The 17,762-nt window shown below is 38.8% G+C and overlaps 1 protein-coding gene across 1 annotated transcript in view; it reads left to right on the top strand.

The window, feature by feature from the left end:
* Positions 1–16,643, top strand: part of LOC114463886 (sortilin-like) — a 28,292-nt gene extending 11,649 nt beyond the window's left edge. Inside the window, exons 2-20 of the mRNA XM_028447749.1 lie at positions 1,155–1,217; positions 1,295–1,368; positions 1,456–1,558; positions 2,935–3,096; positions 3,237–3,310; positions 4,072–4,121; positions 4,190–4,317; positions 6,210–6,354; positions 6,539–6,694; positions 9,264–9,376; positions 9,526–9,628; positions 9,705–9,873; positions 10,349–10,533; positions 10,617–10,806; positions 10,939–11,055; positions 11,227–11,335; positions 14,142–14,254; positions 14,488–14,614; positions 14,699–16,643. Of these exons, the coding sequence (XP_028303550.1) occupies positions 1,155–1,217; positions 1,295–1,368; positions 1,456–1,558; positions 2,935–3,096; positions 3,237–3,310; positions 4,072–4,121; positions 4,190–4,317; positions 6,210–6,354; positions 6,539–6,694; positions 9,264–9,376; positions 9,526–9,628; positions 9,705–9,873; positions 10,349–10,533; positions 10,617–10,806; positions 10,939–11,055; positions 11,227–11,335; positions 14,142–14,254; positions 14,488–14,614; positions 14,699–14,713 (2,196 nt within the window). The 3' untranslated portion in view covers positions 14,714–16,643. The remainder of the gene's footprint in view (positions 1–1,154; positions 1,218–1,294; positions 1,369–1,455; positions 1,559–2,934; positions 3,097–3,236; positions 3,311–4,071; positions 4,122–4,189; positions 4,318–6,209; positions 6,355–6,538; positions 6,695–9,263; positions 9,377–9,525; positions 9,629–9,704; positions 9,874–10,348; positions 10,534–10,616; positions 10,807–10,938; positions 11,056–11,226; positions 11,336–14,141; positions 14,255–14,487; positions 14,615–14,698) is intronic.
* Positions 16,644–17,762: the final 1,119 nt, after the last annotated feature.

Raw genomic sequence — 17,762 nt, 5'->3', positions numbered from 1 at the left:
AGATGAATGCAATGAAAGTGTTGGCACTCGGTTAAATTGTCAAAATAGCAAATAACTGACAGAAGCAGCAAGCAGATGATGAAATTATTATTAGTGCAGAAGAGTTGGAAAGACCAGACTGCTTAGTTTCCACTGGACTTGTTTACAAGGAGTTTCCAGCAGGAAGAACGACGGACTTGGCCATCCCCTGTGCTTAATAGGGCTGTGCCCGGACTATAACAGGCCAAAAACACCTTGTAAACATATCTGCCCCCGAGGCTAAAAAAGTACAAAAAAAAAAGAGAAAAAGTCTTTGGGTTCATGTTCCCGTGGGTTGTGGGTAGATAGGCTGTGGAAAAAAACCTTTAAATGTCCCGTTGGATGAATGAACAGGAATATTGTTCAGCTGTTAGGCAGAGCTCTTAATGCTGACATTGATTCGATTTCTATTTGTGGTCTTACATCATACTCATACATATTTCCTATTTCTTTTACAGGCTACACTCAGCCCCAATCTACACTGTGTAACTTGTTAACAAGTTATTTTCTTATTCGCTAAACACAAGCTTTATGTTTTTTTGTTGCAGGAATCTCAGCCACAATTAGAGTGCAATCAAATGGCTTATTTTCTTAGAGAACTTTTATTATGTGTTTTATGTTATACTCTGACTATAACTTAAAGACACATTTGGTGCTTTATGTATTTCAGCAGGGTAATTTCTACTGTTAGGTTTTTTAGTTACTGTATTGACTCAGCGTGTGTAAAATAAATGCTGCTGGAGATGATAATGGAGTAAGAAACGCTTCTATGCATTCGTTCACAGGACTCCACACACTGCACAATGCAATGTGTGAAACTTTGTGTTTAACATGCAGATCAAAACAAACTTTCAAGCTGCATTTTCACCCTTTCACATTTTTTTCAAGCAAATGTTCGTCAATTTATAGATCTGTGAGGCCTTCAGTGTGTCTTTATCTGATCAAAGTTATCCTCTCCAGCAGCTTTAAATAATTATAAAATAATGATAATAATTTAAATGTTTTGTTTTTTTGCATGTGAATACATCAAATTTAAATATTTCTGGAGTATCTTGGAGGGCTTGGTGTCTAAGGGTAGTTTCCTACTATTGTGTTGCCCTTTAAACCTGCACTTCTTTTTGATTTCTTTGTTTTAGTTCACATTCAAAGTGCGAACCATGGGTTCACTGTCATCAGCTTGGGTGGGAGATGGAACAGGGGTAAGTTATCTTTCCTGTGCTGCCTGCAGCATTAAAAACAAAGATGTTCTACCAGTTCATGTGTCACTTCTCCCTAGGTGCTTTTGGTGCTGACAACGTTCCACCTCCCGCTGTTCATGATGCACTTCGGTCAGTCCAACCTTTACAGGAGGTCAGTAGTGATAGTGAACCACTGCTGAAAGGGTTACTGTAGTTACAGTACTCTGGGTGTCTAACTGCTTACATGTCTTTTTGCCAGCGGAGACTACGGGAAGACGTTTAAAGATGTAACTCCACTGATTAATCACACCTTCATTCAGACAGAGTTTGGCATTGCTGTCAGTCCAGACCACACAGGGAAGGTAAGCTATGCCATGAAAACAAAAATCATTCATAAAGCAGATTAAATATCTATTCAGGCCATCTTACAGAACAGTGAGCTTAGTATCTTGATGCTAAAACTGTCCTTTATACCAGTGGTTCTCAAACTGTTTAGGCTCAAGTACCCCCTTTCTCTTACTTTTCTATTTAACTTTGTCCGACTACTACGTTTTGCTCAGAATTCTGTGAAAAACTACTTTAGGTCATAATGATGGAATGAACAAGTGACAACACAAGAATCTCATTTTGTAAATAAGTGGAAAGAAACTGTATTTAGTGCAGTGGTTCACAACCTTTTTTTGGATCGTGACCCCATTTTGATATCAAGAATTTTTGGCGACCCCAAAGACTATTTTCTAGAATTAGTTTTTGATCATGTTTGAAGTCAGATGTTTTTTGTTTTTTTTTTAGATTCACAAAGAGAAACTATAGATATACATTTGTATAAGATTGTGTGTTGTTTTAATCACTCTATAAAAACAAGGAACGTCTGTCTGTGTTTCTGTCTGTGTGTCTGTCTGTGTGGCTCAAATATCTCAGAGGTTCAGAGCTCAGACTTTCAACATGGCTGCTGTTTGGTTCAAAAGTGTGCAATGTCGGATTTGTTTGGACTACTGCAATAATACCGTTGACAAATAATTTCATAAATGTTGTTGTCCAATGTCCACCGGAGGCACCACAGTCACGTGCGCGCCAGAGCCAATCGCAGCACATCGTATATATATATATATATATATATATATATATATATATACATATATTCATACATGCATGGGCAGACTGTATATATAGATAGTCTGCCCATGCATGTATGAATACAGACTTCCTACTGGTCTGTGTGTCTGTCTGTGTGTGCGTGCGTGTGTCTAATTCAGAATTAAACTTGCATTAGGAATTAAGTGTTTACAAGGTCAGTTGAAAGATGATTTAACTTTTATTCTGAATTAAAGAGGAATTAAAGTTCCCATGTAAACGTGAGCATCTCATAGTGTTTCTCCAGGCATAACTTCATGCTGCTGAGTTGCTTTTTCCCCAATTTATTCATTTAAATATATGAAATCTCTTTCTCTCTCTCTCTCTCTCTCTCTCTCTCTCTCTCTCTCTTTCTCTCTCTTTCTCTCTCTCTCTCTCTCTCTCTTTCTCTCTCTCTCTCTCTCTCTCTTTCTCTCTCTCTCTCTCTCTCTCAATTACCCCCTTGTAGTGCCATTGCGTACCCCCTTTTGAGAAACACTGCTTTATACTGTAGATTGAGATAAAAACTATATTAAGCAGGATTTGCAGAATATTTGGTGTTTTTAGATTTAGTTTTATGTATCAGCATAAACTTCATTGTTCCTCTTCTATGTTTTGTTTGTAGGTGATTCTGACTGGCGTCGTATCTGATATTGGAGGATTCCGACTGTTTCGCTCTCAGGACTTTGGTCTGAACTTTGCCTCCACTGACCTCCCATTTGAGCCTCTCATTCAGATGCTGTACAACCCTGCAGACTGCAATACACTACTGACTCTCAGTATCTCGGTATTATTCTTTGGTTTTCCAGTGTTGACATTTTCCCAATCTTTTCCCAACTGCTGGTTAATACATTTGATGGGTTTTGAATAAAGTCTAATGTAATGTGTTTAAAAGTACATACACACTATACTCGTACTCATTTCCAGTTGGAGCTGTGGCTGTCTGAGGACTTTGGTGCCACCTGGAAGAAGATTTATGACAGCGTGTGCTTGGTTCGATGGTGAGACATTCCCCTTCATTTTTCACCTTTGATTTATCTTCTTTTTCTCATTGAGTTTGTTTTTGCTTCAAAGCAGATCCTATGTTAGACGAATCTCTGTGCCCACGATGAGATCAAATGAATCCATTTTTTTATTTGTATATAAATGAGTTCGATGGACTTTTTCTAATGTTAAAAATGTTACAGATTACCCACAAAGAACATTAGCGACTGAGAAGAAAATTGATTGTGTGCCAATGTAATTCTGTTGAAACTCTTTAACTGTCCGACACAGTGTGTGAATATTTGTATTTTTTCACCACAATCTAACGTGTGTGTGTGTTTGTGTGAGTCCCTCCATATTTGTTTTTTTCATCCCTCTTTCTCACAGCATCACTTATCACTCACTAGAGTTCAGGTGGTCGTGTCATAAACACTGGATTGTGGGAATGTGTTGGCTCTGCTTGACCACAGCTGCCATGTAGGCCTCAACCTAAATTTAAAGCAGAAGCTAGAGAGTTGCTGTCAGATTGAATCATGACTCAACATTAGGATTCCTTTGCTGCAAACCAGCCAAATCTGGGCAGTGTGTGTGAAAACTTTTTTCCTGATTTGGCAGCGAGCAAAACCAGACGGAGAAAAAAGTGCAGCTTTGCGATTGGCTAACACGGAAAATCCGATCCAATATTTTTGTGAAATCTGCAAAATCCTGAAGCTCGTCTACTTTTTATTTGTTAGGAAGTAACAAGTTATGATCAGTTTTTTTGCTGTCATTAACACAGGGGCCCAAAGAGCAACATCTATTTTACAACAAACACCAATGGCTCATGCAGTAAGTACAGATTCAATGGTTGCACCTATATGGCTATTTTTCAAATAGTAACTATTTCTTTCTTCCAGATGACAAAGGAATGTTGGAGTTGAGAAAAACAGCGGACTATGGAAGAAGTTTCCAGACTATTGCAACAAAGATTTTCTCTTTTGTTCTGGGTGGAAGATTTGTCTTCGCATCTATCATGACTGGAACGGTATGTGATTGTGTGAATGAGTGCAAAGGTTCTTTCTTATTTATCTTTCAAGATTCTCTCTCTGTCTACATATATTCTCCCTTGAACGACGTCGTATTTGGACTTTTTATTTGTTTGTGAAGACTAAAAACACACACTCATACAAATAGTTAAAAACTGCACTGTGATGTCAGTAGCTCCACCTGGAGTTGGTTTTGCTTTCCTTGTGGCTTGTGTTGAAACATAAATTTCTATTAATAAAATGCTCAAAAAGGAAAAGAGGGAAATTTGAATGAAAGAGTTAAATTAAAGTTTCATGAAATTACATTATTTTCCTAAAGGTGTCATTACTGCTGGTACAAATTTCAGTCTTAATTGATTAAATTAAAACAGCGACTTACTCAACTCAGCTCAACTTTATTTATATAGCGCAAATTACAACAAAGTCATCTCAGTGCGCTTTAACAAAATATAAAGTCAACAGTAAGAAAAAGAACCCAACAAGATCCACATGAACAAATGCCAGTTAAAAAAAGACAGGTCACACAAACAGTGTTACAATACTTGGTGAATTGGTTTAGCCTGTATTTGTTAGGCTAGACACATAGCAATCAGCTCAACGTACCTTTGTTAGTATTCATTTTTAAACTTAAATGTATCACTGTGCTATCAGAGAACTCTAACCTTACTGATATAGATGAGATCGTAATAATTTGATGCATTGTAAGCTCTTTGTGGTCTGTTGAGTATTGTATGTCACACATGCATTCATTTACCTCCGCTAAGGAGGTGATACTGTCTTCGGCGTTTATTTATTTATTTATTTGTTTGTTTGTTTGTTTGTTTGAATGATAGCAGGATTACGTCAAAGGCATTTAACAGATTTTGACAATATTCTAATCAAAGAAGACCTCACGCTATGGAAGATTCCATTACATTTTGGAGGGGATCTGGATCAATATACTAATATTGGAACAGTTTCAAAAAATCAATAAATCCTCATCTCTCATCATTGGCGAAATTTAAAAATTTCCCTCTTGGTTTGTAATTGACCAATCTTTATAAAACATTACCCACTTATGTCTGGTTGGTTCTTCAAACTGACTTCAACCCCACTGAGTTATATACAAATCGGATTTGGATTGCGCATTTCATGGCAATTTTTCAGAAAAGTGGGGGTGCCCCTACATTTGAACCTATTGTATGGTTATTAATGGGGATAGACATTCTTCCAAGCCTTTAAAGTGTGACTACATGCAGTCAATAACCCATTCATAACGGGAATATTAGCAATAACCTGGTCACGCACTGTCACGTTAACACAGTCAAAAACCAGAATATGACCCCTGGGTTACTCCTTTTCTAACCTGAAATTTCGGTCACGTAAACACGTCTCGGGATATCCCCATCGAAAGTAATATTAATTTGTGTTCTGCGCATATTCTATTTACAAGGAATCTTGGTCTTTTGAGTAAGTTCTTGAATGCGGCACGCAGCCTACCGGAAGTAACCAAGAAGCAGAGCTAAGTATGGAGAAGGCACTCGGCACCACGCCGCACTTTTGGAGCGAGCAGGAAACCGACTACTTCATTAGTGTGGTGAAAAACATAAATGGCGTTTTAGATCGGGATATTACAACTTCCATGTATACGGGAGTAACTCTCTTTGCTCATGCATGTAAACGGGTTATTCCTAATGTTTCAGAAACCTGAATATTGACCTTTACCTGGATATTGACTGCATGTAAACGTAGATCATAGTACGATGATCAGGATCACTGATCCAGATAACTGCAAATATCTGGCAAAGAGGATATTTGGCGCATGGCGGAAGTTTTTTGTGCTCCTTGCGTGCTCTTGTTTTAGAAATAAATTGATCACTGTTCGAACGATGTGTTTCTATTTCTGTCTTAGGAGACGGAGCGGAGGATCCATGTCTCAGTGGACGGAGGTGAACATTGGAACATGGCTCAGCTTCCCTCAGTCAATCACGAGCAGTTTTACTCCATCCTTGCAGCCAATGAAGACATGATCTTCATGCATGTGGATGACCCTGGAGGTGAGGATGACATACAATAATTATTGTGGGTAATGGTGAGTAACTTAGCAACTTTAAGAGTGATTTAATGCATATAAGACAAAAATATAGCTTGCCTTTGGATCACTGTAGTGATCTGTAGATCTGACTGTAACCTCTCTCTGTCTCTCCCTGTTTGTGTGTCTTCTTACACTGTGTTGTGCAGACTCAGGTGTAGGAACCATTTACGTGTCTGATGACCGAGGAACAGTTTTCTCAAAATCCCTGGAGCGCCATCTTTACACAACTACAGGAAGTGACACGGACTTCACTGTCATCACTTCTCTCAGGGGCGTCTACATGACCAGTGTTCTCACTGAGGGTGCGTCAACACAGCATGAAAACCAAACCTTGCAACTACGATGTTTCACTGCATTCCACAGATTTTCAGAATCTCCTAAACTTTTAACAAGTTTTTTACTTTACAATACTCAGTTGTCTCAATTTGTGTTTTTTTTTTAAAGTGTCTGGTAAGTACAGAAACATTGGAGAGCACACAAGTAAATTCAGAACTATAGTGTGATGCCAATTTTGTACAAAAAAACCATTAATGATTATGATAATGAACAAATATGTAATTAGGGATTTACTGCTGGAGATAAGCACCAACAGACCCTCCCTGAAAAGGAGCAAGTGTGTTGGAAAATACATGGATGGATGATTTTTTGGCAGATTGTTCAAAAGTGGAAAGCACTTTATTGTGGTGGTTAGCACAGCTGCCTTAGAGCAAAAAAGCGTGAGTTGTATTTTGGAGCCAGAAGCTTTCATGGCTCATTTCTGTGTGGAGTTTGCATGTTCTTCACATGATTGCATTGGTTCTCCCCACGTATTCACACACACCAAAAACATGCATGTAAGGTTGATTGGAGTAGCAGCAATTGACCTTTCGCAAAACCCGCCCACAAACAGTCCTTGTCCAATCATATGTTCGAGCAACCGTTACTATGTAAACAGGGTCCGACATGCTCAGAGCAGACACAATGGTGAAGCGGTGTGCTCATGGCTTGTGCAGGTCGGATACCAGGTACCGTAAGAGTTTGGCTGGGGGAGTCGTGTTCTTTCCGTTCCCAAAGCCGGAAGTCTTTCTCATGCAGGGTTAGCGCCGCTAGCTTGTCTATCTTATTGGAGATAGATCTAACATTCCCCATGACAGACAGGGGGACAGGCTGATATCTTCTCCTTGCATGGCACTTTGCCCCCGCATGACATCCCCATCGATTCCTCCTCAGTTCACGGGGGATGTTGGCATTTCATCAAAGAGAAAACACCTTAAACCTGCTCCCGACCAGATTTAAGCAGCAGGCTAGGTTTGAAAAAGACTTCTGTTCCACATTTTCTCACCATCTACGGCTTTAATTTGGTATTTTAAAAAGAAATTAAACATAATATCATGGTAAATGTTTAAATAGGATTTTAAATCGATCCAATGACAATAGAATCATCCTATTATTACGTGTTTAATGTGTACCATACTTTTTAATGAGATGATCACAGTCTCCGTGTGTTAAACCATCAGTAATATGCCTATATGAAGATACGTTGGTATCCATCGCCTCCCGTTTACTGCACGGCATATCATTGAGAATCCTTAGTTGAGCTCTGATTACAGAAAGTGAGAGGGTTTTCAAGTACATTTACAGGGCAGATGCAAAAATCTCTGAGCACTGTCACTTTTTCTGGAGGTGCACAGTGCACACACCTCCTGTGCACTGTGCACCGGGAGCGTCTGCAGTGTTGGACGTGACATCCAGCAGTGTCATTTAAATTTAAGTGTTCATTTACATTTAATGTTTAGTGCTGAGTTCCAAGAAACTATTCATAAAACACTCACAAGTCTCATAAATTACATATAATTTAATTGTGAGTTACTGCATTGTCTTTTTTTTTTAAACTCTGACGTGTTAAAATAAAACCTCATCAAACTCACATGATTAGTGTGTGATCATACAAGCTTCAGTTGTTTTCTCTGATATTTTGAAAATGTTCAAACCACAGAAACTTGTTAAAACGTGTTCAGCCTCACTGCTCAGTAACAGATCCTGTTGCTGTCGGCAGTGGTTTCTGTTGGCTGTTTAGTCAGAGTAAAAGCTGCAGCACATACGCTCTCACATCTCTGATCATTAAATCTGTGATCGATCTTGTTGATCTTACACTTAAGCTGTCACTGTCTTGCTGGCTTGTCTGAGCTGCAGCTTTTCAAGCTGAGAAGAGTTTGATGAAATGGGAAAAGCCCGTTTGGTCACGGACGGCTTGGGTAAAGCAGGTTTAAACTGTAGGCCTGGTCTGTTAAGAACACTTTGATGAAATACCCCCCAGGTTACCTCCCACAGTGAAAAACATGTATGCAGGACTCACCATCCTCAATCTACCATGACCAGAGCTGTAAGCAGTAAATGTGTGTGTGTTTATGTCTTGCACTGTGCACCTGATGTGTGCCAGAAAAGACACCGGCAGCAGCCAAAGACCGTGTACAGGATAACATGGGCATAGAAGGTGAATGAAAAACAAAACAGAAGGCAGACTGTGAATTCCATCCACTGTTAGCTACATTTCTGTTGGCTTTACTCTTTGTGCAGTTCCTCCAACAGACTTCTTTATTGTGGTCACACACTGTGTTGTATGTGGTCACAGTTTGCCTACCTCAGTCATGTTTGAGGCTATCATGATTATGCAAGCAAGTAAAGAGTTTATGCAAGTGTTAAATTACTCCTCCCAAGCTGGTCATTATGCTGTAAAAACTAAAACCAATGTTATCTTTGTGACTAAAGTATTTGTATATTGTATATTTATTGTGGAGTGGGATGATTTAACAGTGGAAAATGAATTTACTGTTAAAGCACATTTGTGATTGTAACTGAGGGTAAACGTTTGTTCTGCTAACTTTGTTTCAGACGGTGCATTGGAAACAGTGATCACCTACAATCAGGGAGGAAAGTGGCAGACCCTGCGCCACCCGCAAAACAGCCACTGTAGCACTGACAGCTCAACCAACAGACCCAACAGAGTAAGACAAATACTGACACTAACATTCCCAGTTTTCTTTTCATCAGTTGTCATCAGTGGCTTAGCTTCTTTTTTGATCCAACATTATCAATATCTTTGTTCAAGTCTCTTTGTTTCCAATTGGTTGAGATCACTATTGTGTTTGTACAGTGCAGACTTCACATCCACGCCTCCTACAGCACCACTATGAGGATGAACGTCCCCATGCTGCCTCTATGTCAGCCTAATGCTGTGGGTGTCATCCTGGCTCACGGTAAGACACAGCTACACTCGGGAATAATGCGCTCATCCTATTTTGTTGTATCATCACAACATTTCTCTCCCTCTAGGCAGCACTGGTGATGCAGAGTCGGCGCTCTCCCCTGATGTGTATGTGTCTGATGATGGAGGATACACCTGGCTGTTGGCCCTCAGGGGCCCACATCACTACGCAATCATGGACTCTGGTGGTCTACTGGTGGCTGTGGAGCATACAAACTCACCTGTCAACCAGATAAAGTCTGATTCAATCATCACAATTTGTCCTTTTTTATAATTTTTTTTAAAATGCTGCATTCGATTGCACTCAGAACCCGGATAAATCCGACAGAACAAATTGGAAAAGTGCAATAAAACGGCCCTTGAGCTCAGGACCCCGACTTGGGAATTTGCGCTGTACCCATGCACCCCAAGTCGATCAGAATAAACGCTTTCGCAAAATGGCATCGAGGAGCTTATGTATTTCCCCTGTAGACATTTTTGCTCCTGGAAAAATATGAAAACAAACATCAGCTTCCTGTGGCCAGTCATGTTTTCTGAGCTCACTGATACGCCTTTACCTCGGATTTCGAAATTTGACGACCCAGATCTTTTGGGTTGGCGAGTGCAATCTAAAGCAGCATTAATCTTGTTCGTATTTGATGGGATCTGTAGTCTCGGGCACCCACTCAGTGAATAATACTTTTGTTTTGCCACCTTTTGGATGTCCTCTCAGGTTTTCAACAGATGAAGGGCAGTGCTGGAATACATATAACTTCACCAATGACCCACTTCACTTCAGTGGAATGGACAGCGAGCCCGGCTCTCGCTCCATGAACGTGAGCCTGTGGGGATACAGGAATGACTTCAGGAAGTGGGTGGTAATCACTATAGACTTCAGGAAGCTCCTCACAAGAGACTGTGAGTAGATGGAAGACGATAGGTGAAGTTTAGCTGCTGTCACAGTGGTCTGAGTAAGTAGTGTGTATGCCTGTGTGTTTCAGGTGATGAGGGGGACTATGTGCAGTGGCTGGCTCACTCTGCAGACCCCAGTGGTCCGACTGATGGTTGTGTGCTGGGTTACCAGGAGACCTTCCTTCGCCTAAGGAAGGATTCTGTCTGCTGGCATGAGAGAGATTTCTCTGTCAGTAAGACAGCGTCGCCCTGTCCGTGCACTCTGGATGACTACCACTGGTGTGTATTACTGCTTTACGTTTATGTGTAGAAAGTTAGAATATCAGCTTCAATTTGTCTGAATAATTGAAAAAAAAAGTTATAAAAGGATAAAGAGTGTTTATAGCATCTGACTTGAGTTTTGTTTTACAGTGACTTTGGGTATTATCGTCCAGAGAACAGCTCAGAGTGTGTAGAGCAGGAGGAGATGAAGGGTCATCCTCTGGAGTTCTGTTTGAATGGCACCACAGAGCAGCTGCAGACCAGTGGGTGAGGAGATACTAGATGATTTATGACATTCCAACACCCAAACAGGGCCACTGGTACTGATATATACAGGATTTAACAAGTTGCCACACTTACATAAAACAACACATACACATTCCGACATACGCAACTATTGTCTTATATGTGTTTTTGTGTTATCCTTACATTTTCAAGATATCGGAAGATCCCAGGAGACCGATGTGAGGGAGGGTTCCAGCCTGAGAGGAAGGAGACCGATTTGATGAGAATGTGTATCAGCAACGCGCTGCATACTAATTCTCTGGTCAGTATTGGTAGTTTTGGGGTAATGTTTAGGAAGGCACATTATCTAGATATTGAGTCAGCTTCAAAATCTAGTGCGAGAGTATCAGTATCATTTTTTTTTTTACCAGGTTTAGAACTGTTTACTATGTCTGACACATGCTCCTTTTCCATCCCATTGCATTGTGCTAATAATACATTGAAAAATTTTTCAAAGGAAACAAAGTTTGAGTTTTTCATTTTTTTAGCTAGTTAAAGACTTGGTTATTTAGTTTTCTTAGACACATTTTAACCTGGAACTTAGAATGTCCCACAGCACTGTCTGGGTTCCAACTGGTGGAACCACAGCATAGATCTTTCACCTTGGTAGTTTTATCAGTGGGTAGTACTTTTCAAATAGCACAGGGCTTTGGGGAGGCGTGGTTTACACAGCCATGGTCTGATTAGATGAAGCGATCAGCAGACATACAGGTTTAATCCTGACCACTAATCGTTTGTAATTTATTAGTGTTTTAGTTGGCAGTACAATTTTTTACCGAAGACCAGGTCCAGTTTGGCGTGATGTGGGCTTTGCCATTTTAAGATTTCAGCCATTCAGCATTATGTTCTCGGCACATTTTTGCTCCTAATTATATCTGGTGCAATGTTACCCTAGGCTGAAGTGACATTTTAATCTGTTGTTTTAGTCCAGGGGTCTGCAACCTAAGACTCTGGAGCCTTGTGTGGCTCTTTGACTCTTATGCAATGGCTCCCTATAGCTTTAAAAAAACTATTGAAATATATATATAAATATTTTTTATTTTTTTACAGAGGCTATTAATGATTAATGACAAATAAAATCAAGATATGACAATTTGTTAACCTAAAAATAAATCACATTGTGCAATGACTCAGCACCTTCCTTCTTCACCATTCTGCAACATCTACAAATCATCAACTTTCTGCACCTGTGGCTAACCTTAAGTTTTAAATCCCTGGTAAGATAACTAAACAACAAAAACACTATTCTGGAAGAAAACAGACATCTTAGTTGTGTGGGGACAGATTCATTTAACCACCAATGTACCAGTTAAATATGCATGTTTTATGTGTGGCAAGAAATAAGCAATTAGCATGTGTTGATCACTTGATCATGTGTTATTTTTATTTATTTATTTTTTTTATTTATTCAGTTCATTTCCGACATGGTTGCAATCACAGAAATTCATTTTGACATTCAGAGCAGAATCACATTATTTTTTTTTTTTTTGTCCTTTTTCATGCCGGAAAGGGCGACGGAAAAAAGCATTATGCTTATCCAGATCCGTCCCCTGATTTGAACACAGATAATTTTACATCAATTTTACATCAAACCTTTCAAATACATTAACTAAAAAAAAACTTCTATATATGACATTGTGTTCATGTAAACTGAGATGTGCAAGGTACTGTTTTATTTCTTGATGTCAATTTAGTTTATTTTATTTTAAACAGTTTTTAAGTTGCCATTTACATGATCAATAAAAATCAAGTCAAATTAAATGAAACATTATTCTATATAATTTTAGCTGTATAGAATTTAATACACTGTATTGTCTTTATTAAGAAGGTATTTTTCGGCTCCGGGAGGACTTTAATCCAGGTGAGTTGAGGTTAAATGGTTCCTTGTAGAGTAAAGGTTGCAGACCCCTGTTTTAGTCATTCACTTCCTTGGACGTTGAGACTCCCAAGCAGATCAGGAACATTACAGGGGATGGAGGAAACAAGAAACAGGAAGTTGAGCGCAGCGTTTGGATACCACGATCACCCATCTCACTACAGATTCCTATATTATCGGCCGATTTTTGCGTTTTTTACGTGCGGGCTGCTGCGTTCGCCGATTTGCATTATTTTACTTGTTCTTATTCTACATCACCTGTTTTTAATATTTGTTAAATATTTTTTACTTGTTGTCGTTCTACCTCACCTTTGTTAAGATCAATAAATGACTTGTACCATTTGTTATCATCATTGTATAATTTTTATGATGTAAATTAAGTGTCGGCTCCAAATATCGGCTCAAGAAAATTGGCAGTCCGTATCGGTCATGGGCTAAGGCTGATGGAAAAAAATCGGTATTGGCATCGGCCCAAAAAAAGTCCATATCGGTTTATCCCTACTTGTTGTTTTCAGTCAAAAACTGCACATTACAGTAAGAGACATCGATAATTAAGTGGCTATTGTGATTGTGAGTCAGATAAACACTGTTTCATTGTGTGTATGCGGCAGCAGCAGCAGCGGAGGTATCAGCTGTTTTCAGAATCACTCACCAGAGCTGCTACGTCGCTTTTTTCTCCTCCTCTCCTCTCCTAGCCACATGAATAATCAATTTAAGGTGATAATCATTTGTTTTGTCCAACCGCTGAGTCAAGTCAAAGGCAATATGAGGCGATATAACGGGTACTAAAAATGGAACTGCTCCAGGGGAAGAATTTCCGGAAAATCCAACTTGCCCGTTTGGAGCTGACTTTTTTTTTTTTTTTTTTACAAAATGTGGAATAACAAGGGAGGGAGGAAACATAACTTTTTCCACTTTGGCCCTCTGAATGAGGCTAAAGGGATGTATATCACTGTAGCAAAACCATTATAAAGTGATTTTTTCATCATACCTCCCCTTTAATAGAGGATTTCTCCCTCTCCTGTTTCTTACATCACAAACCTTTCTGTCTTTGGCATGCTTTGTGCTGTGCAAAGTGAACCACATGAGCTGAAATGAACTTTTAGTCTAGTAATACAGATTGGTCCAGTTGCATTGGCCTGTGTCACTTTTTATTGTGTGTTTTATTTTGAATCCTTTTTCTCTGTTACAGAGTGACGACGGCCCATCGAGAGCTGCTGTGGTCGTGCCGGTCGTCATAGTGATGCTCCTTGTGTCTGCTGTCACAGCTGTGTGGCTGGTTAAGAAATATGTCTGCGGAGGACGGTAGGTTTATCCTCTTTTTCCATCACTGTGGGATGTTGAGCAAGTCCCTTAACCCCAAACTGCTCCCCGGGCGCCACAAAATGGCTGCCGACTGCCCCCCAGGGGATGGGTTAAATTGCAGAGGACAAATTTATATGTGTAACAATGTGTACAAAAAACTCAAACTAATAAAGTTTGAGTTTTTTAACATCCACCTGCAGTGTGGCTGTCTCCTTAACTCTTGCTGTCTTCAGGTTCCTGGTGCATCGGTACTCTGTAATGAGAGAGAATGTGGAAGCTAATAAGATTGAAGGAGTTGACGATGTTGAACCCCACTACATGGAGACAGAAAAAGTGCATTACAATGAAGATTCAGATCAGGTTTGTGAGTCGATGATGACATTTCTAATATTAACTCCATCATTAAATCCTCTCAACCTGGTATTTTGTTGTGTGTCCTCATAGGACCTTTTAGAATAAGGTTTCTTTCCATCCAAGGGCACTTCAAGACTACATTTAAGGCAGTCTTTCATGTTGTCTGGGCATTCCTGTTGTTCCCACGTGCTGATAATCGGCTGCTTCTCACTTCTCACTGTCCTCTGGTGGCTGGAGAAGGCAACAATCAGAGGGGTGACTTCTTTTATTGCTTCTCTGATCCACGTGATGCTCCCACAAACAGACTTGGTTTTGTGGTTTAGGGAAGGGGAGACAAATCCTGCACAGAGCAGAAGAAAGCCCCGCGGGTACCCGGGGAGCTTTTGTTTGCTGTGCCACAGAAAGTTCAGTAGAGACTGTTGAGTGTGAGCACATGTTGTTTTGTGCTCTGAGGGATTCCTGAGAAGAAATTGCTTTTTGTTGTAACTGGAAAGTACAATGTAGATGCTACGACTTGAAAACATGGGCTGAGTCAGCATTCAGTTCAGCTAACAGAAAATAATGTTTGAGCTCTGAGAGTGACTCTGCTGTTCTGTAAGGAGGTTCCTGCTCTAGGGGGTTCATGGATTATTTTATTTTTTCCTCTTTGATATTGGTCTGTTCCCAGAGTCAAAAATCATTACTTTATTACACTTAAAAATTCCTTTGGCTTCTTTGTGTTTGCTGTGGAACACATTTCATTTGATCCGTATTTCAAAAGAAGACTTCATAAATTATCTTTGAAAACCACAAGTGAAAGAAAGTACAAATGCTGGATAGATGATAGAATCTGCTATCAAATTTGAATGATAGTAAAATTTTCTTATTAGCAACTGAAAGATGTTTTTTCTTTTTCACAGTCCACAATTTTGAACTCATGGGAACAAAACAATAACATTTAAAAACAATGTTTCTCCCAACTTTATAAGCACAACGGCTTTAACAAAAACAAATCTGATAAATGAGAAATACTGCTGTAGGTTTCTACAAAATGATTTCATTTAAACAGCAAACATCCTATTCATTACTGGACCTTGTATTAAACACCAGAAAGCTTTTAGTTTTATTTTTCAATCCAAAAGGGAAATGTGAATCCTTCCTTTCCTGTCGTGTTGTACAACAGTAAACATTGTGAATGTGTACGATAGAAGTAACTTTCCAGTAGAACACCTTTAGTGGAAGCCCATGCATTACTCTCTCCTGCTCATGTAGTGAAAATGAAAGACTTGAATTGTTGCCAAAGCACTTTTGATGGTTTAGCTTTTGATTTCAGGTTACAGAGGTGAAATCTAATCTAGCCCAGCTGTGAAAAATGATGAAGGCAATGAAAAATTCCAGTTCTTCACTTGGACTTTTTTCATAAATTAGCCTGACATAACGGACCATTATATGCTGTTGCTTAATTAGCTTCTTCTTTTTTTTTTTTTCTTCTTCTTCTTCTTTTTGATATTTCCTGTATCAGCCAACACCATCATACACACTGGGATAGTTGTAATAATGTGGCCCACAAACAAAGAGTGTCTTCAGAATGATTTTATTCAAAACAAAGAATAAACATATCCATGCAGTAATTTGATAAAATGGTCATCGGAAGTCATTTGTTATTGATTTGTCTGGTTTTACACACTTTTTTCCAGGAATATTTGCTTTTCTTATGCAATTTAGGTCACTCAGTGCTCATGGTTAGTCCATTCATTCTTTAGCAGAAGCAATAATATCTCAGTGATTAAGCTACTGTAACAAGATGTTCTAATGAGTGACTGGTTAGTGGGCTGTTTCAGGTATGAGAGTCGTCATCTTATACACTTTCTGCTCTTTGGCTTATTCTACTGCTGGTAACAGCAAACACAGCTAGATTCAATTATTTGTTTTTGCACTGTATCTACAGATTTGTAATGGTAGCGTTTTTGAATTTCATTAAGACCGTTATTTGTGGTACTCGTATAGTAGCATCCTTTTAAGTGTTTGCTATAGATCAGACATTGATGTCTCTGGAATAAACTGTTGTGTAGCCTACAAGTGGCAAGTATAGAATGAATAAAACCCTTTTATGTATAAGAAAGTGTCTTTGTTCTTATTTATATTCATAATTCCACACTAACAAAGTCAAGGCAGGTTTTTACACGTTCTTACATTCATGTTTCTATTTTTTTTTTTAAATTTTATCTCCATTTGTTTTGTACACCTTATTGTGCATCAACATTTATTTGAATTGATGTTTAACTTGAAAAGTTATTTCTGAAAGAAAAAAAGAAAAGTTTAAGGGTTGATTGTTTTTAATTAAATTTTGCTCATCTGTAAGCATTACAACAAACTTCCGGTAAAGAAAATAGTGACAGATGTGCTGAATAAAGGTAGGACGATATATCGTGCAACAAGATATCGTGATATTAAAGCATCGACGAGGGTATCAGCGGAATCACAAAGGGATGGGGTCAGATTAAAAAAAAAAAGTGTTCTTATTGAGTTGAAAAGGTCATACGCAGAGTTAAGTATGTCAGTAAGTCCAGGTTATTTTTCCAACTGGATTTATTTTCTGTCTGTTTTTCTTTTCCAAAAATGTTGAATCGTGTCGTTATCGTGTGCCCATCTTTTCATTCTATCATATCGTATCGTGAACTCATCGCCCCAACCAGGGTTGGGGTCAATCACTTTTTTTCATTTCAAATTATGTTTTCAGTTACCCATGTTCAATTACAATTCAATTACCATTACAGTGACCAACATTTTTTCCAATTACAATTAAATTACAATGATTATTTTCCCCCCTGAAAGTCAATTACAATTATGTTCTCAATTACTAAAGTTCAATTACAGTTATTCACAATTACTGAGCCTGAAATAAATATGTGTTGAACTGTACATAGAACTGTAACATGGTTCCACATGTTTGCGTTAAATTATAATTGACAATTCATAAAGGAGTTTCATAGCAATTACAATTACAAAGTCAATTATTTAAACTCAATTACAATGTAATTACGATTATGACAGCAACATATTTTTAAAATTACAGTTACAATCACGCCGTAATTGTAATGAATAGGCAATTACGCGATTACAATTATAATTGACCCCAACCATGGCCCCAATCCAAGTAGTGCTTAGCCATTGT

The sequence above is a fragment of the Gouania willdenowi genome, chromosome 5, assembly GCF_900634775.1.
Source record: "Gouania willdenowi chromosome 5, fGouWil2.1, whole genome shotgun sequence".
NCBI lineage: Eukaryota > Metazoa > Chordata > Actinopteri > Blenniiformes > Gobiesocidae > Gouania > Gouania willdenowi.
This window is presented reverse-complemented; position numbering and strand designations above follow the sequence as displayed.